General features: G+C 40.8%; 1 protein-coding gene across 1 annotated transcript in view; it reads left to right on the plus strand.

Annotated features, from left to right (window-relative positions):
- The window catches only part of anapc1 (anaphase promoting complex subunit 1), a 202,231-nt gene that overhangs the window by 89,703 nt on the left and 93,157 nt on the right, over window positions 1-19,371 (plus strand). The window contains exons 28-32 of the mRNA XM_043675393.1: window positions 8,802-9,036; window positions 10,618-10,709; window positions 15,462-15,596; window positions 16,666-16,748; window positions 18,990-19,068. Of these exons, the coding sequence (XP_043531328.1) occupies window positions 8,802-9,036; window positions 10,618-10,709; window positions 15,462-15,596; window positions 16,666-16,748; window positions 18,990-19,068 (624 nt within the window). The remainder of the gene's footprint in view (window positions 1-8,801; window positions 9,037-10,617; window positions 10,710-15,461; window positions 15,597-16,665; window positions 16,749-18,989; window positions 19,069-19,371) is intronic.

The following is a 19,371-nucleotide window of genomic DNA, read 5'->3' on the forward strand; positions in this document are numbered from 1 at the left end:
AATGAACAGATATTTTAAAAAGCAATGATTTGATTCTCGAGATGCCCCTCGTGGCTGTTGATTGCATTATGCATGGACCCTGAATGTTTCGTTGGCATCTTCATGATCAAATTGTGCAGCATATTCCAGATCTAGGACCTAAACGCTTGACTGTATTGTGGCATTTCCGAGCTCAAACAGTATTTACTTACAATACTGATGTCGACCTTTTACTGAATTCAGGTTTGTCCGTATGCTAAGAGCTCTTGTATAGAAATTCAGCATAAGAAATAAAAGGATGTTTTATCTATGCTTCCAGGACATTTTATGACTTCAGCGTGATGTCCCAGAGTGATGTGTACACAGCAAAGTGATTTTTTTCTTGAAATGCTGAGTGTTATTTTGAACCGTGTATCATTGAGACTCGACATAGTTCCTGAACATTCGGAAAATTGTCAACATGACCTGAAAAATGACAATCTACACAAGATTGAACAATGTTTTTGAGCCCTACAATGTATTTAAGCGAGGATACAATGTAACTTCTGAGAGCCATTCCTTGGTTTTACTGCAGACTATGCCGATGTGGCCTGGGTTTTCTTGACTGAAGGTGCTGGATGAATTGCTATGGGCTGTATTGTACTGTTCAGTACAACATTTAACATGTATCATTGACACTTGAAACTTGGAGTGGGCAGAAATCAAGGAGCTATTAACACTTCATGATGACAACATAATCATAATCAAAAGTAATTTGGAAAGGAAAGAGGATGAGGGTAGTAACTGATGAGTAAAGTGAGCATTCCAATGCTGAACTTGCCTGTCACCCTGCAGTATCTGTGATCTTTTCTGTTACCTTAAATCAGCAAGAATTGTAATCCTGCTACTTGTTTTAAAAGGAGGCTGAGTGATCATTCATTGCTGTTTGAGCAAGTTTTTCAGTATCATGTGCAAAGAGATGTTTTATTGTTTGGGAACCAACAAGAGTAAAGGTAGCACATTGAATACTTTGAGGTTTTGTCATTGTGCTGCCATTGTGCTCAAAATGCAGAAGGAAATGTAGTAGTGGGGTATGGTTTCACTCTGACTGGAGAATTTTCCATTGCGAAGAATTCTTGCTGTTCTGCTGAAAATCCTTCCTAACGTTAGGTCAGATTTTGATTATTCCCTCAGCTCTCATCCAGCATCCTGCAAATTAACTGGGCATTTTTGTTGGCATTGGAATTTTGCAAAGTAATCCTTTCTTTTAAAGTAAACACTCATCATGATATGAGACTTCTCTCATTGAGTAGCATTTTTAGAGCAGCATTTTGCAATTTTGTCCTTGGTGATTTATGATCTGATGAAATATTCAGAGGTTTGTTTGCAGGTGTGGGGATTTGCATTTAGCTGTAAGCAGCCAGTTTGAGCATTGCAGGCCAGATTGTAGGTTACCTACTTATTCTCCTCCTCCTGCTCCCCAGGGTTTGAGTGGCCACATGGGTAGATTTTATTTTCGGGATCATTGGGGAGGGGTGACGCAGATTTTTTTAAAAACACGATTCATGCCTCCGACACTTTTTTTCATAATTGCTTCTACTGCTAATCGAACACAAACTCCACACATTACTACAGTACTAATCAAGAGGTCCCTCAATGCAAAAGTAGATTTTAAGGAGTTAGGCAAGAGACTGAAAGGTAAGGCCTCTGTGAACATAATTTTAGGATTGCTTCCACTACCATGTACTACTGAGTAGGGGAATACAAAGATTGGGAGAATGATTATATATGGCTGGAGAACAGTGCAAGAGCGAAGGTTTTACATTTTTGGGGCATTGGATCCACATCTGGGGTAGGTGGGGCCAAAGGACAACGAGGACAGATTTTATCTGAACAGGACTGGGACTGGTATCCTCATGGGGAGGCTTGTGAGTGCACTTTGAAGGTGCTAAACTATCTTGTTGGGAATGGACCTGAGGAGGCAATTGCAGTGGAATAAAATTGAAAGCTGGGTATGGATAATGGAAAAGGTGTCAATGAATGTGGAGAGCAGCAGAAACAAACTCTCGAGTCAAATTATAGAGTAGTGTTAAAAAGGCAGAATTCAAAACATTCAAGCCGATACACTCGGCATTTACAACAAGGCAGTTGAATTGAACCTGTGAACATATATGATTTAACTGTTAATATGGCAACATCTCTGCAGGGTATCAAGGATCTGAGAGTGTGGTACTGAAAAAGCACAGCCGGTCAGGCAGCATCCGAGGAGCAGGCGAATTGACGTTTCGAGTATAAGCTCTTCATCAGGAAGCTTCAGGATTTTCTGATGAAGAGCTTATGTTCAAGACGTTGACGCTCCTTCTCGGATGCTGCTTGACCTGCTGTGCTTTTCCAGCACCACACTCTCGATTCTGATACTCAACACCTGCAGTCCTCACTGTCTCCTCGTGGTAACAAAGATTGGCGACTCAATATTGAAAGATATTTAACTTATAAGAGGGATGCGCAGAAAGGAAACAGATGTGGGGTAGTGCTGATATTCAGGGATGGGATCAGTGTGTGAGTGAGAGATAATCTTTGACAAGGGCAAATATGAAGGTATGAGGAGGGAGTTGGCTGTGGTTGATTGGAAAAATACATTAAACAGTTTGACAGTAGATGGGGATTGGCTGCTATTTAAATATTAATGTTTGGTGTTCAAAAACATGCATTTCTTGAAGGCAAAAATACCCACACGCAAATGAAGAGAACCATGAATAACAAGGGATGTTAAAAATAATGTTCTATAAAAGGAGAAGACTTATGAAGTAATCAAAAAAAAGTAAATAGTTTGATGATTTGGAGAACTTTAGAATTCAGCAATGGTGAACCAAGAAATGGATAATGAAACAGAGTAGAATATGAATGTCAAATAACAAAAATAAGCATAAGAAGGGATGTTAAAAGCTTCTGCAAGTATTTACAAAAGAAAGGATTATCGGAGACAAATGTAGCTCCATTACATTGCAGAGACAGGAGGACTTCTAATAGGAAATGGAGAAATATGAAGCTAAATAAGTACTTTATGTTTGTCCCATAGGAAGATGCACGGAGTCTCCATAGAATAGTTTATAGGGCTTGAGCGACAGTGAGAACTTGAAAGAAATTTGGATGAGTAAAAGAACAGCTTTGGAGAAATTAGTGGGACTGAAAGTTAAAGTATCCCAGGCCCCATGACCTTTGCCCGAAGTTTTGGAAGAGATAAAAGAGTGGTGATCATATTTTAAAATTCTACTAATTTTGCAGTGGTTCCTGCAGATTGGAAGGTTGCAAATGTAAGTGTCTCTTCCTCACCCCACTCTGTGGGGCAAGAGCTGAGAGAGAAATGATCCCTCCTATGGAGAAATTGTCTTGTGAACGAAGTCTAAACAGATTGGCATTCGTAGAGTCATACAGCATGGAAACAGACCCTTCAGCTCAACTTGTCATTTGCCTGTGTTTTGCCCATAACCCTTTAAACCTTTCCTATCCATGTCCAAATGTCTTTTAAATGTTGAAATTGTACTCGCCTCTACCACTTCATCTGGCAGCTCTTTCCATATATCTCTGCCCTCTGGATGAAAAAGTTACCCCTTGGGTCCCTTTTAAATCTTATACTCTTACATTAAACCTTTGCCCTCTAGTTTTAGACTTCCCTAAATCTTAATGAATACCCCTCATGATTTTATAAACCTTTATAAGGTCGCCCCTCAGCTTCCTATGCACCAGAGAAAAAATGTCCCAACCTATCTAGGTTTAGAGGTGGGGGTAAAAGAGGGGGAGGTGTGGCATTGCTTGTCAAAGATAGTATTACAGCGGTGGAAAGGACGAACATATTTATAAATCTTTTCTGCACCTTTTCCATAACAACCTACCTCCATGAGGGCAACCAGAATTGTAAGCAGTACTCCAAATATGGCCTCACCAATGTCTTGTACAGCCGTAACATGATGTCTCAACTCCTATACTCAGTGCTCTGACCGATGAAGGCAAGCATGTCAAAGGCCTTCTTCCCCACCCTGTCTACCTATGGTGTAGTAGACAGTGCAGAAGGTTATCTAAGAGTACAACAGGATTTTGATCAACTGGGCCAGTGGGCTAAGGATTGGCAGATGGAACGTGAGGCCACTTTCAAGGAATTATGTGTACTTGCACTGATAGTTTGACAACACTCCCCTGGGCCCTATTTGTCATACCAAAATGCAACACCTCACATTCATCTGCATTAAACTCCATCTGCCACACCTTGGCCTGCTAGCCCTGTTGATCAAAATCCTGTTGTACTCATCGATCACCACCTCCATTGTCTACTATACCACCAATTTTGGTGTCATCCACAAACTTACTAACCATGATAACACTATGACTATATGCCTCCTATATTCTCATCCAAATCATTCATATAAATGACCAACAACAGTGGATCCAGTACCAATTCTTGCAGCACACTGCTGGTCACAGGCTTCCAGTCTGAACAACAATCCTCTACCAGCACACTCTGTCTCCTACTGTCAAGCCAATTTTTTTTATCCGATCTAACCTTATTCACCAATCTACCATGTGGAACCTTGTCGAAGGTCCTGCTAAAGTCAGTGGAGACAACATCTACCACATGCCTTCATCTATCTTTTTGGTCACCATTTCAAAAAACACAATCAAATTTCTCATTGTACTGTCATTAGAAGACTGAGATCAGGTGATCACATCGAAATCTTTAGGACTGTTAAGGAGCTTGACAGGCTAAGAGGATGTTTTTCATAATGGGAGAGTGTAGGACCAGAGCGCAGAGTCTCAGAATAAATGGGGCACTAATTTAAAACTGTGATGAAGTAAAATTTATTCTCTGAGTGTTGAACATCCTTGCAACCTCTTGCCACAGAGGGGAGTGGGAGCAGAGTCCTTGTGTATACTTAAGGCTTAGATAGCTGCTTGGTCAATAGAGGAATCAGGGGTTATGGGAAAAATGTAAGAAAGTGGAGATGAGGAGCATCAGATCAGCCATGTTCCTGTTGAGAGCCAGAGCAGGTTTGCGGGGCTGAATTCCTACTCCTATTGCTGTTTTTTTATGGTCTTATGCAGAAAGTTACAAACTTGTTAGTCTGATGTCAATAGTCAGGTAAAATGCTAGAATCTATTAAAAAGGACATGCAATGACTAGACATTTAGAAAATAATTGTCTCATTGGTGTCAAGTCAACATGTGGTGGAAAGCATGTTTTAACAAATGTGAAAGGAATTATTTGAGTTTGTGACTAGCATTGATGTTAAGGGGGAACAAGAGAACTTAGTGTTTTTGGACTTTGAGAGGCTTTAGATGAAGTCCCACACAGGAGATTAGCAAAGAAAATATGAGCACATGGGGTTGGCGGTAATGTAATAACATGGATTGAGGGCTGGTTGACAGTTAGAGAGGAACAATAAATCAGTCATTCTCAGTTCTCACGCTATGACTAGGGGTGTACCACAGAGATCTGTGCTTGGCCCAAGCTTTTAAGAAGGGCTAATGCCCGAAACGTCGATTCTCCTGTTCCCTAGATGCTGCCTGACCTGCTGCGTTTTTCCAGCAACACATTTCCATCTCTGATCTCCAGCATCTGCAGACCTCACTTTCTCCTCCAAGCTTTTCACAGTCTGTATCTATGGTTTAGATGTGGAGACAAAATATATCTTTTTCCAAATTTACAGATGATACAAAACTTGGGAATGTGAGTTGTGATAAAGATGCAAAGAGACTTCAAAGTGATTTAGACTCATTGGCGGTCCCTCGCTGATGAGGATGACTCTTTTCCACTCTCCTTGTGAGCCTGTAAGTAGCTGTACACGCAGGCTTGGTTACACCTGGGGCAGAAGGTGGTCATGGGAAGGGGTGGATTCTGGCATGTCATTGGGCAAGAGCATGGCAGATGGAATGTATGCCAGGAACAAAGGTGCGGTTTATTTCTTAAATGGTGAGAGATAGCGACTTGTTGATATCCAAAAGGACCTCAGGGTCCCTGTTCTTCAGTAACTGAAAGCTAACATTTAGATGCAGCAAGCAATTCATGAGGCAAACAATTTATTAGCCTTTATTGCAAGAAGGACTTGAGTACTGGAACAAAGAAGTCTTGCTTTGATAGAATGAAGCACTGACAAAATCACACCAGGAGTATTGCATGTTGTTCTGATCTTTTTCTTTAAGGAAGAATGTACTTGCAATAATGGGAGTGCAGCAGAAGTTGACCAGGTTGGTGCCTGGAATGGTGGGTTTGGCCCTTGAGAGAAGTAGGAGACTGGACCTGTATCCTCTCAGATTTCGAAGAATGAGAGATGATCTGATGGAAAGTTACAAAATTTGTACAGGGATCAATAGAGTAGCTATAGAATAGTTTCCTTGGTTGTGGGGTCTAGAAACATGGGCCGTTTATTACAGAATAAAAGACAAGCTATTTAGGATTGAAATGAGGAGGAACCTCTTCACTTTGAGACCATAGACCATAAGTTAACGGAGAGGAGTAGGCCTTTCAACCCATTGAGACTATTCAATGAGACCATGGCTGATCTGATAACCCTCAACTCCAATTTCCTGCCTTTTCTCAGAATCAGATCATTGTTACAGAGTTTATAAAACCATGAGGGGCATGGATAGGGTAAATAGACAAGGTCTTTTGCCTGGTCTCTGGGAGTCCAGAACTAGAGGGCATAGGTTTAGGGTGAGAGGAGAAAGATATAAAAGAGACCTAAGGGGCATCTTTTTCATGCAGAGAGTGGTGCATGTGTGGAGTGGGCTGCCAGAGGAAGTAGTGGAGGCTGGTATAATTGCAACATTTATAAGGCATCTGGATGGACATATGAATGGGAAGGGTTTGGAGCGATATGGGCCGGGTGCTGGCAGGTGGAACTAGATTGGTTTGGGATATCTGGTCAGCATGGACAGGTTGGACCGAAGGGTCTGTTTCCATGCTGTATATCTCTGAGACTCTGTGGCAGCTGAGGCTGTTTGGTCCATCGTGCCTTGACCTTGGTTCTTTTATGGATAAAAAATCTGTCTGTATCAGCCATGAGTGTATTTAACGACTAAACCTCTGCAGGCTTTTGCCGTGAAGAATTCACCTCCCACTGAGAGGAAATTTCTCCTCATTTCAATCTTAAATGAGTGACCCTCTATTCTGAGATTGTGCCCCCTGCTCCTAGACCCTCCCACAAGGGGCAGTAACCACTCCTAAAGCCCTTTAAGAGTCTTGTATGTTTCCAAAAGGTATCCTTTCATTCTTCTAAACTCCAGTATGTACAGACCCAATTCACTCAATCTCTCCTCATGAGACAGTCTGTTCACTTTAGTGCACTTTCGCTGAATTGCCTCTAATGCCAGTAATCTTTCCTTTGAAGCTGATGAAAACTGTTTACAGGATTCCAGCTGTGGTGTGACGAGTGCCTTCTATAGTTGTAGCAAAGCCTTCCTATTTTTATTCTCCTATCTCCATTTGCATTCCTGTAACCTGCTGAACCTCTGTACTAGTTTTTTTGTGATTTATGCAGAAGGACATCTAAGTCCCTCCATGCTATAGCTTTCTGCAGTCTTTTTCTACTTAAATAACATTTAACCCCTGCCCAAGTGCATACCCTCACTTTTTCCCACATTCTGTCTGCCAAGTATTTGCTTATCCTGTCTTTATTCATCTGTAGATTGTTTGTGTCATCTGCAAATTTGGCCTCAGTACATTTACTTTCTTCATCCAAGTCTATTATTTGTAGTATAAATAATTGTGGTCTCATCTCTGATCCCTATGGCACTGCACTAGTTCCCACTTCACTCAAGAGGATGATAAGTCTTTGGAATTCTTTACCCCAATGGACTGTGGAAACTCAGATGTTGAGGAAGTTCAAGACAGAGATTGATAGATTTCTGTACATCAAAAGCAGTAGTTTTGGTAGCAGTGTGGGAAAATAGTATTGGGATTTATTGATGAGTTGTGACCTAGAAGGGCCGACCGGACTTGAGGGGCTGAATGGTCTGCCAGTGCTCCGTAACCACAGCTGAACTAGTCCCATGCTGTCACCATTTCCTTTAGCTCTGCATATTTTTTCAGATAATTATTCAATTGCTGTATGAGGACATTAATTGAATCTGCCTCCCCCGTGCCCTCAGGCCGCACTTTTGGGATTCTAACCATTTGCCCGTTAAGTGTTTTGTTTTCAGGCTGCATTGGCTGACATCAGCTCATGTGCACTTAGTGTCACTTAAGTTTGTACAATTGTATTTAAACACGTTCGGCTTCGGGTCCAGGTTAAATAGGATGGTTTTGGGGGTTGGGGGAGGAAGAGAAGTTGCCCCTGCCCATGTTCTCTCCCTCCATCCTGAATCCCGCGTCCTGACTTACCACGTCCCAAGTCCTTCCTCCTCAGTCCTCACATCACCGTCTCACTCCCCCTCCTTCCCATGTCCTCACTCTCCCTGCAGTGTCCTCTCTCCCCTCCTGGCTGCATCTTTGCTCCCCCTCCTGTGTTCTCACCAAGCACCCCCCACCCCACAAAGTCCTCAATCCTCTCCCCTCACTCTGTTCTCTAATTATTGCTGCCATTTGTTATCTTCACTGTTCTCTAGCCATTGCCTTTTCTTATATAATCTCGCTGTGTTCTCTCACTAGTGCTGCATTGTTTTTAATCCTCTGTGTTCTCTGGGCATTGAAGATTTTTAATCCACATTGTGTTCTTAAGTCACGACTGTTCTCACTGGTGGTTAGTTTCATGATTTGATTTGAAATGATCATATTAGATGTTGGTAATTTATCTTTTCTCTCTTTTTTTAAAGTTTCTGAAATAGCATGTTTTCCTTGTGCTGTCTGGCAGGGCCATGAGATGACCAGCATTGGATTGCTCCTGGGAATTTCAGCCGCAAAACTGGGCACAATGGATATATCAGTCACGCGCCTCCTGAGTATTCATATCCCTGCACTGCTGCCTCCAACCTCAACAGAATTGGATGTCCCCCACAACCTGCAGGTTGCAGCAGTGATGGGTATAGGACTGGTGTATCAAGGAACTGCACACCGGCACATTGCTGAAGTACTTCTGACTGAAATAGGTGAGGCATCTTCCACTCTGACCCTCCTATAAAAGAAATTCAGTAGCTGGTTTGAGTCCAGTAAGCTTTTGTCTGACGAGACGAGACTGTGTCCTTGTCTTTTGAGCTTTGTTTCCTTTAATCTTTCAAGGCATGTAGGTGTCACTGGCAAGGTCAGCATTTATTGCTCATCCCTCATTGCCCTTGAACTGAGTGGCATGCTCGGCCTTTAGAGTCAGAGAGTCATACAGGATGGAGACAGACCTTTTGGTCCAACCAGTCTATGCTGACCGTTGTCCCAAAAGTCCTACCTGCCAGCACTTGGCCCATGTCCCTCCAAACATGTATTAGTCATGTACTTACCAAAATGTCTTTTAAATGTTGTAACTGTATCCACATGCACCACTTCCTTTGGAATTTCCTTCCACACACAAACCATTCCCTGTGTTAAATAAAAGGCCTGTCATGTTTTTTAAATCTTCCTCCTCTCACCTTAAAAGTACGTCCTCTAGTCCAGAAATCCCCCACCTCAGGGAAAAGACACCTGCCATTGACTTGATTTATTATATCCCTCATGATTTTACAAATCCCTATAAGATCACTCCTCAAGCTTGTCCACTCCAATGAAAACATCCCCTTTAATCCAGTGTCTCCTTATAACTCAAACCCTCCAATCCCGGCAACATCCTGGTAAATCTCATCTGAACCCTCTCCATCTTAATAATCTGCCTTCAATAAGAAGGAGACCAGAACTAGCACAGTACTGCAGTTAAGGATTAACCACATTGCTATGGATCTAGTGTCATCTGTAGGTAAAACCAAGCAAGGTCTTCGGATTGGTGCTTGGCACTTGTACTGATGCAAACTTTATATTCCAAGTTTATTCTTTGAATTTAAATTCCACTAATAGCAACGGTGGGATTAGAACCCTGATGTCCAAAGCATTAGGCATGAGCTGAGAACTTACAAGTCCAGTGACATTGGCGTTACGTCACTGTCTCTCCGATGTCATAATTCAGTATGACACTCTAGTAAAAGTACAGCACAGGCGATAAATTGTGCAAAGTGGTGTACTTTGAATGAATTGAGATTTCTTTCAATGAAAGACTGAAGGCATATATGTCAAAATCAAGCAAAGTAAAAGAATCTTGGTTTCCATCAAAAATCCTGACTTCTGTTCTTCTGCTCCCATCCATCAAAAGGAAGTTTACAATCAGTTAATTTAGTGAAAGAATGTAACGTATGTAAGAGTTGTTTTGGAATGAAGAGGCAATGTTGGCTGAGGTGTAGCACACCCCTTGAGTGATGAGGAAATGGGAATTCTGGATGGTGTTGTCTCTAGTGATTTTGGCGTAGACATGCTTTTGTACTTCGAGTCTGAAGCTGCCAATTTTCACCTGCCAGTAATGATGTGTCCTATAAATCTTTCCTGAGGAAAACAAGTTCACTGTGGAAATTAAGGAATAGCTATATTTTTGGAAACCACTTCTTAAGTAAATGGTGAAATTTTTCAAAAGTTGACATTCCAAAATAAAAAGCAGCAAGCAAACTGCTTCCAGTTGTGACTTAGTTAAACAATGCAATCCTGTTTTTTCTGTTTAGGTCGCCCTCCAGGCCCTGAGATGGAGAACTGTACAGATCGGGAATCTTACTCGTTGGCCTCTGGTCTTGCTCTTGGCATGGTCTGTCTGGGAGTAAGTGTCAGCTGCACAGATAATTGTGTTTTCAGCTGTCAGCATTTTCTGCGAAAGCGATTTAGCCATTTAAAAACCATAACTTTATTTCCATCTTCAGTCTGCCCCAGTTATTTTGTGCTCAAGGGCTGCTATCGAGTCTTAAAGCATGGAAACAGACCCTTCGGTCCAACTAGTTCACGCCGACCATGTTCCCAAACTAAACTAGTCCCAACTGCCTGTACCTTCCCCATATCTCTCCAAACCTCTCCTATTCATGAACTTATTCAAATGTTTTTTAAAAATTGTAACTGTACCTGCATTCACCACATCCTCTGGCAGTTCATTCCACATGTGAACCACTCTCTGTGTTAAAAAAAAATTCCTCCTGTCCTTTTTAATTCTTTCTTTCTCTCACGTTAAATCTATGCCCCCTAGTTGTGAACTCCCCCATCCGACAGAAAAGACTCTTGTCATTATCTCTGCCTCTCATGATTTTATAAACTTCAGTACGGTCACCCCTCAACCTCTACGCTCCAATGAAAAAAGTCCCAATCTTTCCAGTTTATTTTTATAACTCTGACCCTCCGTTCCAGCAACATCCCATACAGCATTAGTTCAAAGAACAGTGGTGAGACTGCCTTGTCTCCTGGCTAATACTTCTCACCAACTAATGTGACTAATACAGATGATCTGGTCATTGTCAGATTGTTGCTTGTAGAAGCTTGCTGTGCACAAATTAACTGTTCTGATCCCTAAATCGGAGCAGGTACGACAGTTTAAAGAGTCTTTCATAGATCGCAAGCAGTTTGGAACATTATGGCACTGGGAACTGGTCAGATATTATCAGAGGATGTTAAATAACTGCATCTAGTCAAAGCAAGTGAAGGAAAGACTTGCATTTATAATGTTGTAAATGATCACCTGCTTTGCAGACAATGAAGCATTGTGGAAATGTGACCCCATTTTGGTAGATTTTAATGTATGTTCAATGCCCCTACAGGTTAACAGTGTCCTCTGCGCCTTCCAGGTGGAGACAAAGTCCCACCTTCACATTGGGAACACCCTCCATCATGTGTGGCACTATTACTGTGTAAATGAGACAGATTTTAAACAGAGCTAGCTCAAGACTAGACACCCAAGAGATGCTGTGGGCATCGACAGCTATAGGTGTATGTTCCGATTTAATCTATAACTTAATGGCCCAACATATGCCCCACTCAACCATTACTATCAAGGCAGGGGATTAACCCTGGTTGAATGGTGAGTGCAGGAGGACATGCCAGGAGCAGCACCAATCATATCTAAAAATGATGTGTCAACCTGATGAAGTCACCAAACAGGACTACTTCCATGTCAAACAGCATAAGCAGCAAGTGAGAGACCAAGCTAAGTGATCCCACAACCAATGGATCAGAGGTTGTTCAGAAAATTAGAGAGCACTTAATTCTAACTTTGCTTCGTGTGTGCACCCAGCACAGATTGCTAGATGGCAGTCAAGAGCAGGAAACTTGCTGAATTGTGCTGAAGTTTACCACATGTTATATGATCTTGCAGCACGGGAGAAAGGCATTCAGACCATAAAGATGTAGAAGCAGAATTAGGGCCATCCAGTCTGCTTCACTGACCATGGCTGATATGTTTCTTAAGCTCTGCCGTATTCCCGTAATCATTGATCCTCTTAGAAATCAAGAATCTGTCTACCTCTTATCCAAGTTATCCAATTGATTGTACTGTCCTGCTCTATCTCACAGTCTTGCACACTTTTTTTTCTTCAAGTATTCATCCAGTTCCCCTTTGAAAGTTACTATTCATCCTGTATGTGGTAGTTTCTCGGACAGTGCATTTGGCAATCCGCCAAGCCTTCGCAAACAGCACCTTTGACCAATGACCTCTACTGCCAAGAACAACAAGGGCAGCAGAAATGTGGGGACACCACCACCTGCAAGTCACCTTCAAGGCACATGCTATCCTGACATAGAACTACATTGCCATTTCTTCACTGTTGTTGGGTCAGTATCCTGGAACTTCATTCCTTACAGCACTGTTAGTGTACTTACACCCCAGAGACTACAGTGGTTCAAGAAGCATAAAAACTAGGAGCAGAAGGAGGTCTTTTTTGCCTCTTAGGCTTGCTCTCCCGTTCAACATGATCATGGCTGAGCCTCTACCTCAGTGCCATATTCCTGCTTTCTCTCCAGACCCCTTAATTCCTTTAAGTAGGCAACTGGAGATTGGTAAGCAAACCGGTATTGAACTCCCTCCAATTTAGTGTATTAGGGGATAATTTTGTTGAAGGTTTTCAAGAAAACAAAATGTAGCAGATAGGTTGCATTGAGAGAAACAATTGCCACTAGTTGGGGAACCTATGACTGGGAGCCATAATCTGGCCCTAGATTTCTAAAGAACAGCAGATATTTGGAATGCTGTCCCATAAATGGCAAGTGATGCTAGGTCAGCTGTAAATTTTAAATATGAGACTGGTTCCAACAAATCTAAGCTGTTGAGGGATATAGAGCAAAGAAAGTTTTATGTAATTTAAGTCATAGACCAACCATGATTGCATTGAATAGCAGAATAGACTTGAGGGATTAAGTTATCGCCACCTGTTTCCATGTTCAGATAGATGTGTTTAATCATGTGTTTAAGCTGTCAGGTTACTGTCCAGATTGCAGGACCCCGTTTGAGTTTGTGTCCTTTTTTAAAATGAAAAAATAGGGGATGATTGCATTTTGTGCACTGATTTAATTTAATATGCAATTTCTACCTTTAAAAGCCTTGAATTTTTCGAAGAGATGGGTTCAGTCTTAACTTCTACATCTGTCAGGCAAAATTTGCTGTATGTGTGATACGATTTAATGCAACATGATGTTACATCAGCATAGAATGGGTTGGGCAGTGTACGGTGTGAAAACACACAAGGTAACATTGCAGGTTTGGGATAAGTCATATCAGAAATGCTCCCCTGTGATTGAAGACTGGCCTGCTTAGTATTTCCAACATTTTTTCTTTTGCTTTTGCATTTTCAGTGGCATACCTGCAGTTTTACATTTGCTGTTTATGCAAATAAAATAGAATAAATGGGAGATTTCAGTTTCAAAATCAAATAATTTACTGTACCACAGTAGTTTCTTTTCTGCGTATTTTAATTCTATTTTTTGCAAGAACATGTATTTTTGAAATCACAGGGGATCTATTTCAAATTAGTGCTGAAAACTTCTGTGTTAACAGGAAGCAGATGCTGATGATAATGGAAAAGGCTCCATTTGGGAAGCAGTGATTGATTTTTCCAGGGTCACTTATTCAATATCTGAGAGAAAGTATTTGTCATTATAACATTTGTTTGTGATGGCAACCTCTATGGCCCAAGTACTTTGTAACATTCAAAGCAGTATTGTTGGATCAAACTACCAAATATATTTTAATTTGGATAATTGAGAGGCAAGGCAGTGACTTCTATGATGAGGGTATAAAATGAGCAAGGACCGAAACATCAATGATAGCTGCACAACATTCTTTGGACATGCCCAGTAAGTGTGTTGCTGACATCAACAAAACTACAGGTGGTTCTTCATGGATTGAGGTGAAGATGTGATATGTCAAAGATTAATGATCTTAAGCAGAAAGTGGAGTGGAAACTAGCAGGTCTTACAGAGAGACAGGAGGAATGAAGTGGCGGCAGCAATGTTATTAAGAAATGAAGTGGAGGCAGTTGTGAGAAACACATTTGTAGAGAGAAAAACAGTTAACATTTCGAGTCAATTGACCCTTTGTCTAATGATCTTACCGGAGATCATTACTAAGATTGTGTTCTGTCTTCAAAATGCATTCACTGGAGAGCGTTCAAAAAGCATCAAGAATAATGATTGCACTTGATGCTTGAAGTTTGAGAGAAAGACTTGCAGAGCTGAACGGAATTTTGTTGCACCAAAGTTAAAGGAACTCGACTCTGAATTATCGAGGTGTACATGGAAAGCATGTGTGTGACTTGGGATGAAGCTGGAAAGTGCATTTTCAAGTTTGGCCAGATTGTAGCTGGGTTAATAAACAGAGAATTTTTTTCTGTCAGTGGAGTAATTGAGATGTGGAGCAGATTCTGAAGGGAGCTGCTGTTTGTGAGGATTCCTTCTCAGAGCTGGATAAATATCTGGCAAAGCATGGGATTGAATATTAGGATAGACAATGAATATACAACCATAACTTCCATTTAATCCAGCAGACCATTTATATTCTTAGTATAGACAAAGATGGTGAAGTATGACATATGATGCCTGGGTTGAAAATGTGTTGCTGGAATAGCGCAGCAGATCAGGCAGCATCCAGGGAACAGGAGAATCGACGTTTCGGGCATAAGCCCTTCTTCAGGAAAGGTTCTGCCAGAGGATGTGTGGAGACTGGTACAATTGCAACATTTAAAAGGCATCTGGATGGGTGTATGAATAGGAAGGGTTCAGAGGGATATGGGTCAAATGCTGGCAAATGGGGCTAGATTAGGTTGGGATATCTGGTCAGCATGGACGGGTTAGACTGAAGGGTCTGTTTCCGTGCTGTACATCTCTATGACTCTAAGTGGTATTTGTAACAAAAACAGAAATTGCTGGAGAAGCTCATCAGCTCTGGCAGCATCTGTGAAGAGAAATCAGAGTTCAATTCCTGTTTTAGTTTCAGATTTCCAGAATCTGCAGTGCTTTCGGCTTTTATTAAGTGATATTTGTGTCTCTTTGTTTTTGGTGATATCATTTCATTCTGTTGCCTTTCTGAATTACCCTGCAGCACGGGAGTAACCTGATAGGTATGTCTGACCTGAATGTTCCAGATCAGCTGTACCAGTACATGGTGGGAGGCCACAGGCGCACCCAACCTGGAATTCACCGAGAAAAGCACAAATCGCCCAGTTATCAAATAAAGGTCTGTATTTTCTTTCCACTATTCAGTTGCTGTCATGTGCAAAATTAATGTTACCAGCTCAAAGTGAAGTTTTACCTAATGCCTTTCAGACATCCTATGTCAAATTCATGATTAAACTGTGTAGAACCTTAGAGCAAGAAGGGTGACTTCTAAACCCTCTACACTCCTACCAGCTCTCTGAAAGAGAGTCAACTACTTTGACTCATTTATTTCCTGACCTTTCCCAACATTTTATTTTCGCTCATTGAAATTGTTATCCACTTCTCTTTTTAAATTCCTGTTGAAAAGATAAATCAGGGTATTTTCTTGATGGTTTGAAGTTAAATACAGTTGATTCAAAGTCAGTTGTTGATTTTCTTTTTGGTAAGCAAAGATACTAAGGGATATGGGCCAAAGGCCATGGATCACCCATGTTCTCTTGGAATGGCAGAAGAGTCAAGGGGCTGAATGGCCTACTTCTGCTCCTATGTTATGAATTCTATTATTTTGCCAGTTTTTCAGGAGATCATCCCGGGTCTGTAATACTAATAGTAACTTCCTGCTAAACCTCCCTTTGTTCTCTTGGTAATAATCTTAAGTTTATGCCTTTCTACTTCCCAATCTGTTGGCAAGTATTTCCCCAATTTATCCTGTCAAAATCCTGTGCAGTTTTGAACGTTATGGTCAGATTTTCTCTTAACTCCATTTGTTAGAATGGAATGAGCCCCATTTTCTCAAACGACCATTTAATCATTGAACTATTCAGGTTACTTTTATGGGTAATTTCTGCCCAACAAAACAGCTCAGCTCAAAATTGGGTCCAGTGCAAAAACATCAATGGTTTGTACAGGTTTAGTATTTTCTTATCTCGTTTGTTTGCTCATGCTGTTATGTTTTACAAAAATGTACAGATCCAGTATTTTGTATATTTTACTATTAGTCTTCTCTCTTTAAAAGATTCGTGTAGTCTAATCCTCAACTCGCTCTGATCATCAATTTTCAAAGTTTAGCATGAGAGAAGAAAACTTGTTTAAGATTGGTTTGTTTTAATAATTCTGTTGAGGCTAATTGTAAATCTTCTCTTTGACAGGAAGGGGACACTGTGAATGTCGATGTTACGTGTCCTGGCGCCACACTGGCCTTAGCCTTACTTTATTTGAAAACAAACAACAGGTATGGCAAAATAGTGTTAAACTCCTCAGCTAAGCAAAGGTGCGACTGAGATGTACATGATGATTGCATAATTTCAATTATTTCCAAAGGAGACTTGCCCTCTATGGTAAGTATATTGTTCCTTTTAGTAGGGACACAATACAGCAGGTGTCATCAAGCTTCTACATAATGGCAGTAAGAAGCCTCTACTACTGTATTCAAATCAGCACAAACAGATTTTCAAGGACGTTGCAAGTAGAATTACAACATTTAAAAGGTATCTGGATGGATGCATGAATAGGAAGGGTTTAGAGGGATATGGACCAAATGCTGACAAATGGGACTAGGTTAGATTGGGATGTCTGGTCACCGTGGACGAATTGAACAGAAGGATCTGTTTCTGTGCAGTATGACTCTATAATTGATTGCTCTACCTTCATTATAAATTAAAGTTACTCATGAACAAGGGCACTTGAGCCCCTTTGAAGTTTAACATTTCCCACCTCTCACTATTTAAGAAATACTCTCTGTTCTGTCTTTCCTTGCAACATGGCTAATTTCACATTTTCCTGCATTGTACTCCATCAAAGAAATGTTTTTTTAACCTACTCCCCTAGCTTCTCCAAGCAGCTCCTCTGGAAGCATCGTTCCATGCTCCATAAGACACTCAGTTCCACCTGGTTTTGTGTCACCTGTAGATTTGGAAGTATTACAAATCATTGATTAAAGTGTATCTTTTGTCAGCAAAACTAAAACTCCTCTCTTGATTGCTCCCAAGCAACTATTGATTTTCCCACATTTTTATTCAAGATTTAATAATGTTTCTCGACAACTATCAACATTGTAACAAGTAATTCCAGAATGATATAATTTTGATGGTCCAACCTTTGTCTGCTTGGGCTGCTGAAAGCAGGAAGAATCAGTGCACATAAACTTACCGGAGGTTTATTCTCAAGATGAGAATCTGATGTGTTTATGAGCTATTTCGCAAGATTACAGAGTTCAAAAATATCTGTTGGCTTTTATTGGAATTAAAAATTAAATGATTACCATTGTAGACAGTAACACAGATATGATAATAATTATACATACATTTGTGATACTGCCAGTAAAATGCTTTACCAGAGAGTTCATTGGGTTTCAAGTTCGATGGGAATAATTTGAATTCTGTAATGTCTTTTCTAACAATGTTCTTCCATTCTGGTGACTTGAGAATTTGCATTCTTCAATGTAATAGGTGGTCCAAATTAGCTGGAATTCAGTTTCGAAAATGACAACCTGTAACCAGTAGCATTCCAGAGGAATCAGTACTGGAATCAAAACTGCCTACAATATATATTAATGACTTGGAGGAAGGAAGCAACTGTAGTGTCAGCTTAACCTGGTTCCCATGTGCTTTTACCTCCTTAATCAGCCTCCCATGTAGAACCTTGTTAAAGGTTATAGTGAAATCCATATAAACTGCATCCACTGCACTAGCGTCATTTACACACTTGGTCACCTCCTCTCAAAATTCAATCAAATTTGTAACACATGACCTTTCTCTGTCAACAGTGCTTGTTCTGTTCTCAAAGAGCACCAGAAAATTTGTCCATCGCGATCTCCCTTTCACAGAGCCATGTTGACTTGTGCCATTTTAATTAAAATGGTCCTTTTAACAGAAACCAAGAGACAAAAACTTAAAGTTAACTATTAACCATTTCCTTACAAAATCAACTTGAGCTTTTCAGTGCCTGAGATGAAATTTCCAGTGTTTTTTAAAAGAAAATTGACAGTCTTGATTGCATCAATGAAAACTTGCCTGGCAGTAATAAAGACTGTGGTGAGGACCTTTTTATTCAAGACCTCAACAAAGTTGAGGTGGTGAAGGGCGGGTTAGTGGGTTGCTTCAGAGGATGCTGCATTTCCCAGTTTTCCTGATTGTCTGCAGCTTAGTTACACAGTCATGTGGCACTGTTGTCTATATGGTTGTCTATATGTTGTTCAGCTGTATTATTCCATGAAGCACTCATGTCTTATTATCTGTGTGAGTTTGTAGGTGGGCTTTCTGTTCAGTTCAAATGGATGGACAGACTTTGGATTGTCCTTTTGGTTCTTTTCCAGTTCCACCTGAGTTTTCTTTCTCTCATTCCTTCTCGGTGCTTCATAAAATGCTCTGTAGTTCATGCTCCTGGAGAGATTATCTTTGTAGGAATGTTTGTCATTGTGAGAGAAAGTGATGCCTGGATGTGGTAGGACTAACCCTGTTTTTATGTTGCTTAGGTCAATCGCAGACTGGCTGCGAGCCCCGGACACCCAGTACTTGTTGGACTTTGTGAAGCCAGAATTTCTTTTAATGCGGGTAAGTAATAAGATAGAAGCATGTGAAATCTCTCTTTAAACATTAATCGAGCAGACTTTTCATTTGTTAGACTTTAAAGATTGTATGTGACCAAAGCACTTAGCATAGATATGCAAAACTTGGGGGAGCATTGTGTACAGATAAAGGATTGTGGAAATAGCAACCAATTTTTTTAAAAGATAGCTTAAGGTATTACAAGAGAAAATTAGTGCTAACGCACTTGTCAAAAAGAATTTGCCTGTGTGGATTAGAAAGGAAAAGGCAAAGTAATTTTAGTCCCAGGGGACAATAGAGCTGTTCTTT

The sequence above is a fragment of the Chiloscyllium plagiosum genome, chromosome 3 (assembly GCF_004010195.1).
Source record: "Chiloscyllium plagiosum isolate BGI_BamShark_2017 chromosome 3, ASM401019v2, whole genome shotgun sequence".
NCBI classification, from domain to species: Eukaryota; Metazoa; Chordata; class Chondrichthyes; order Orectolobiformes; family Hemiscylliidae; genus Chiloscyllium; species Chiloscyllium plagiosum.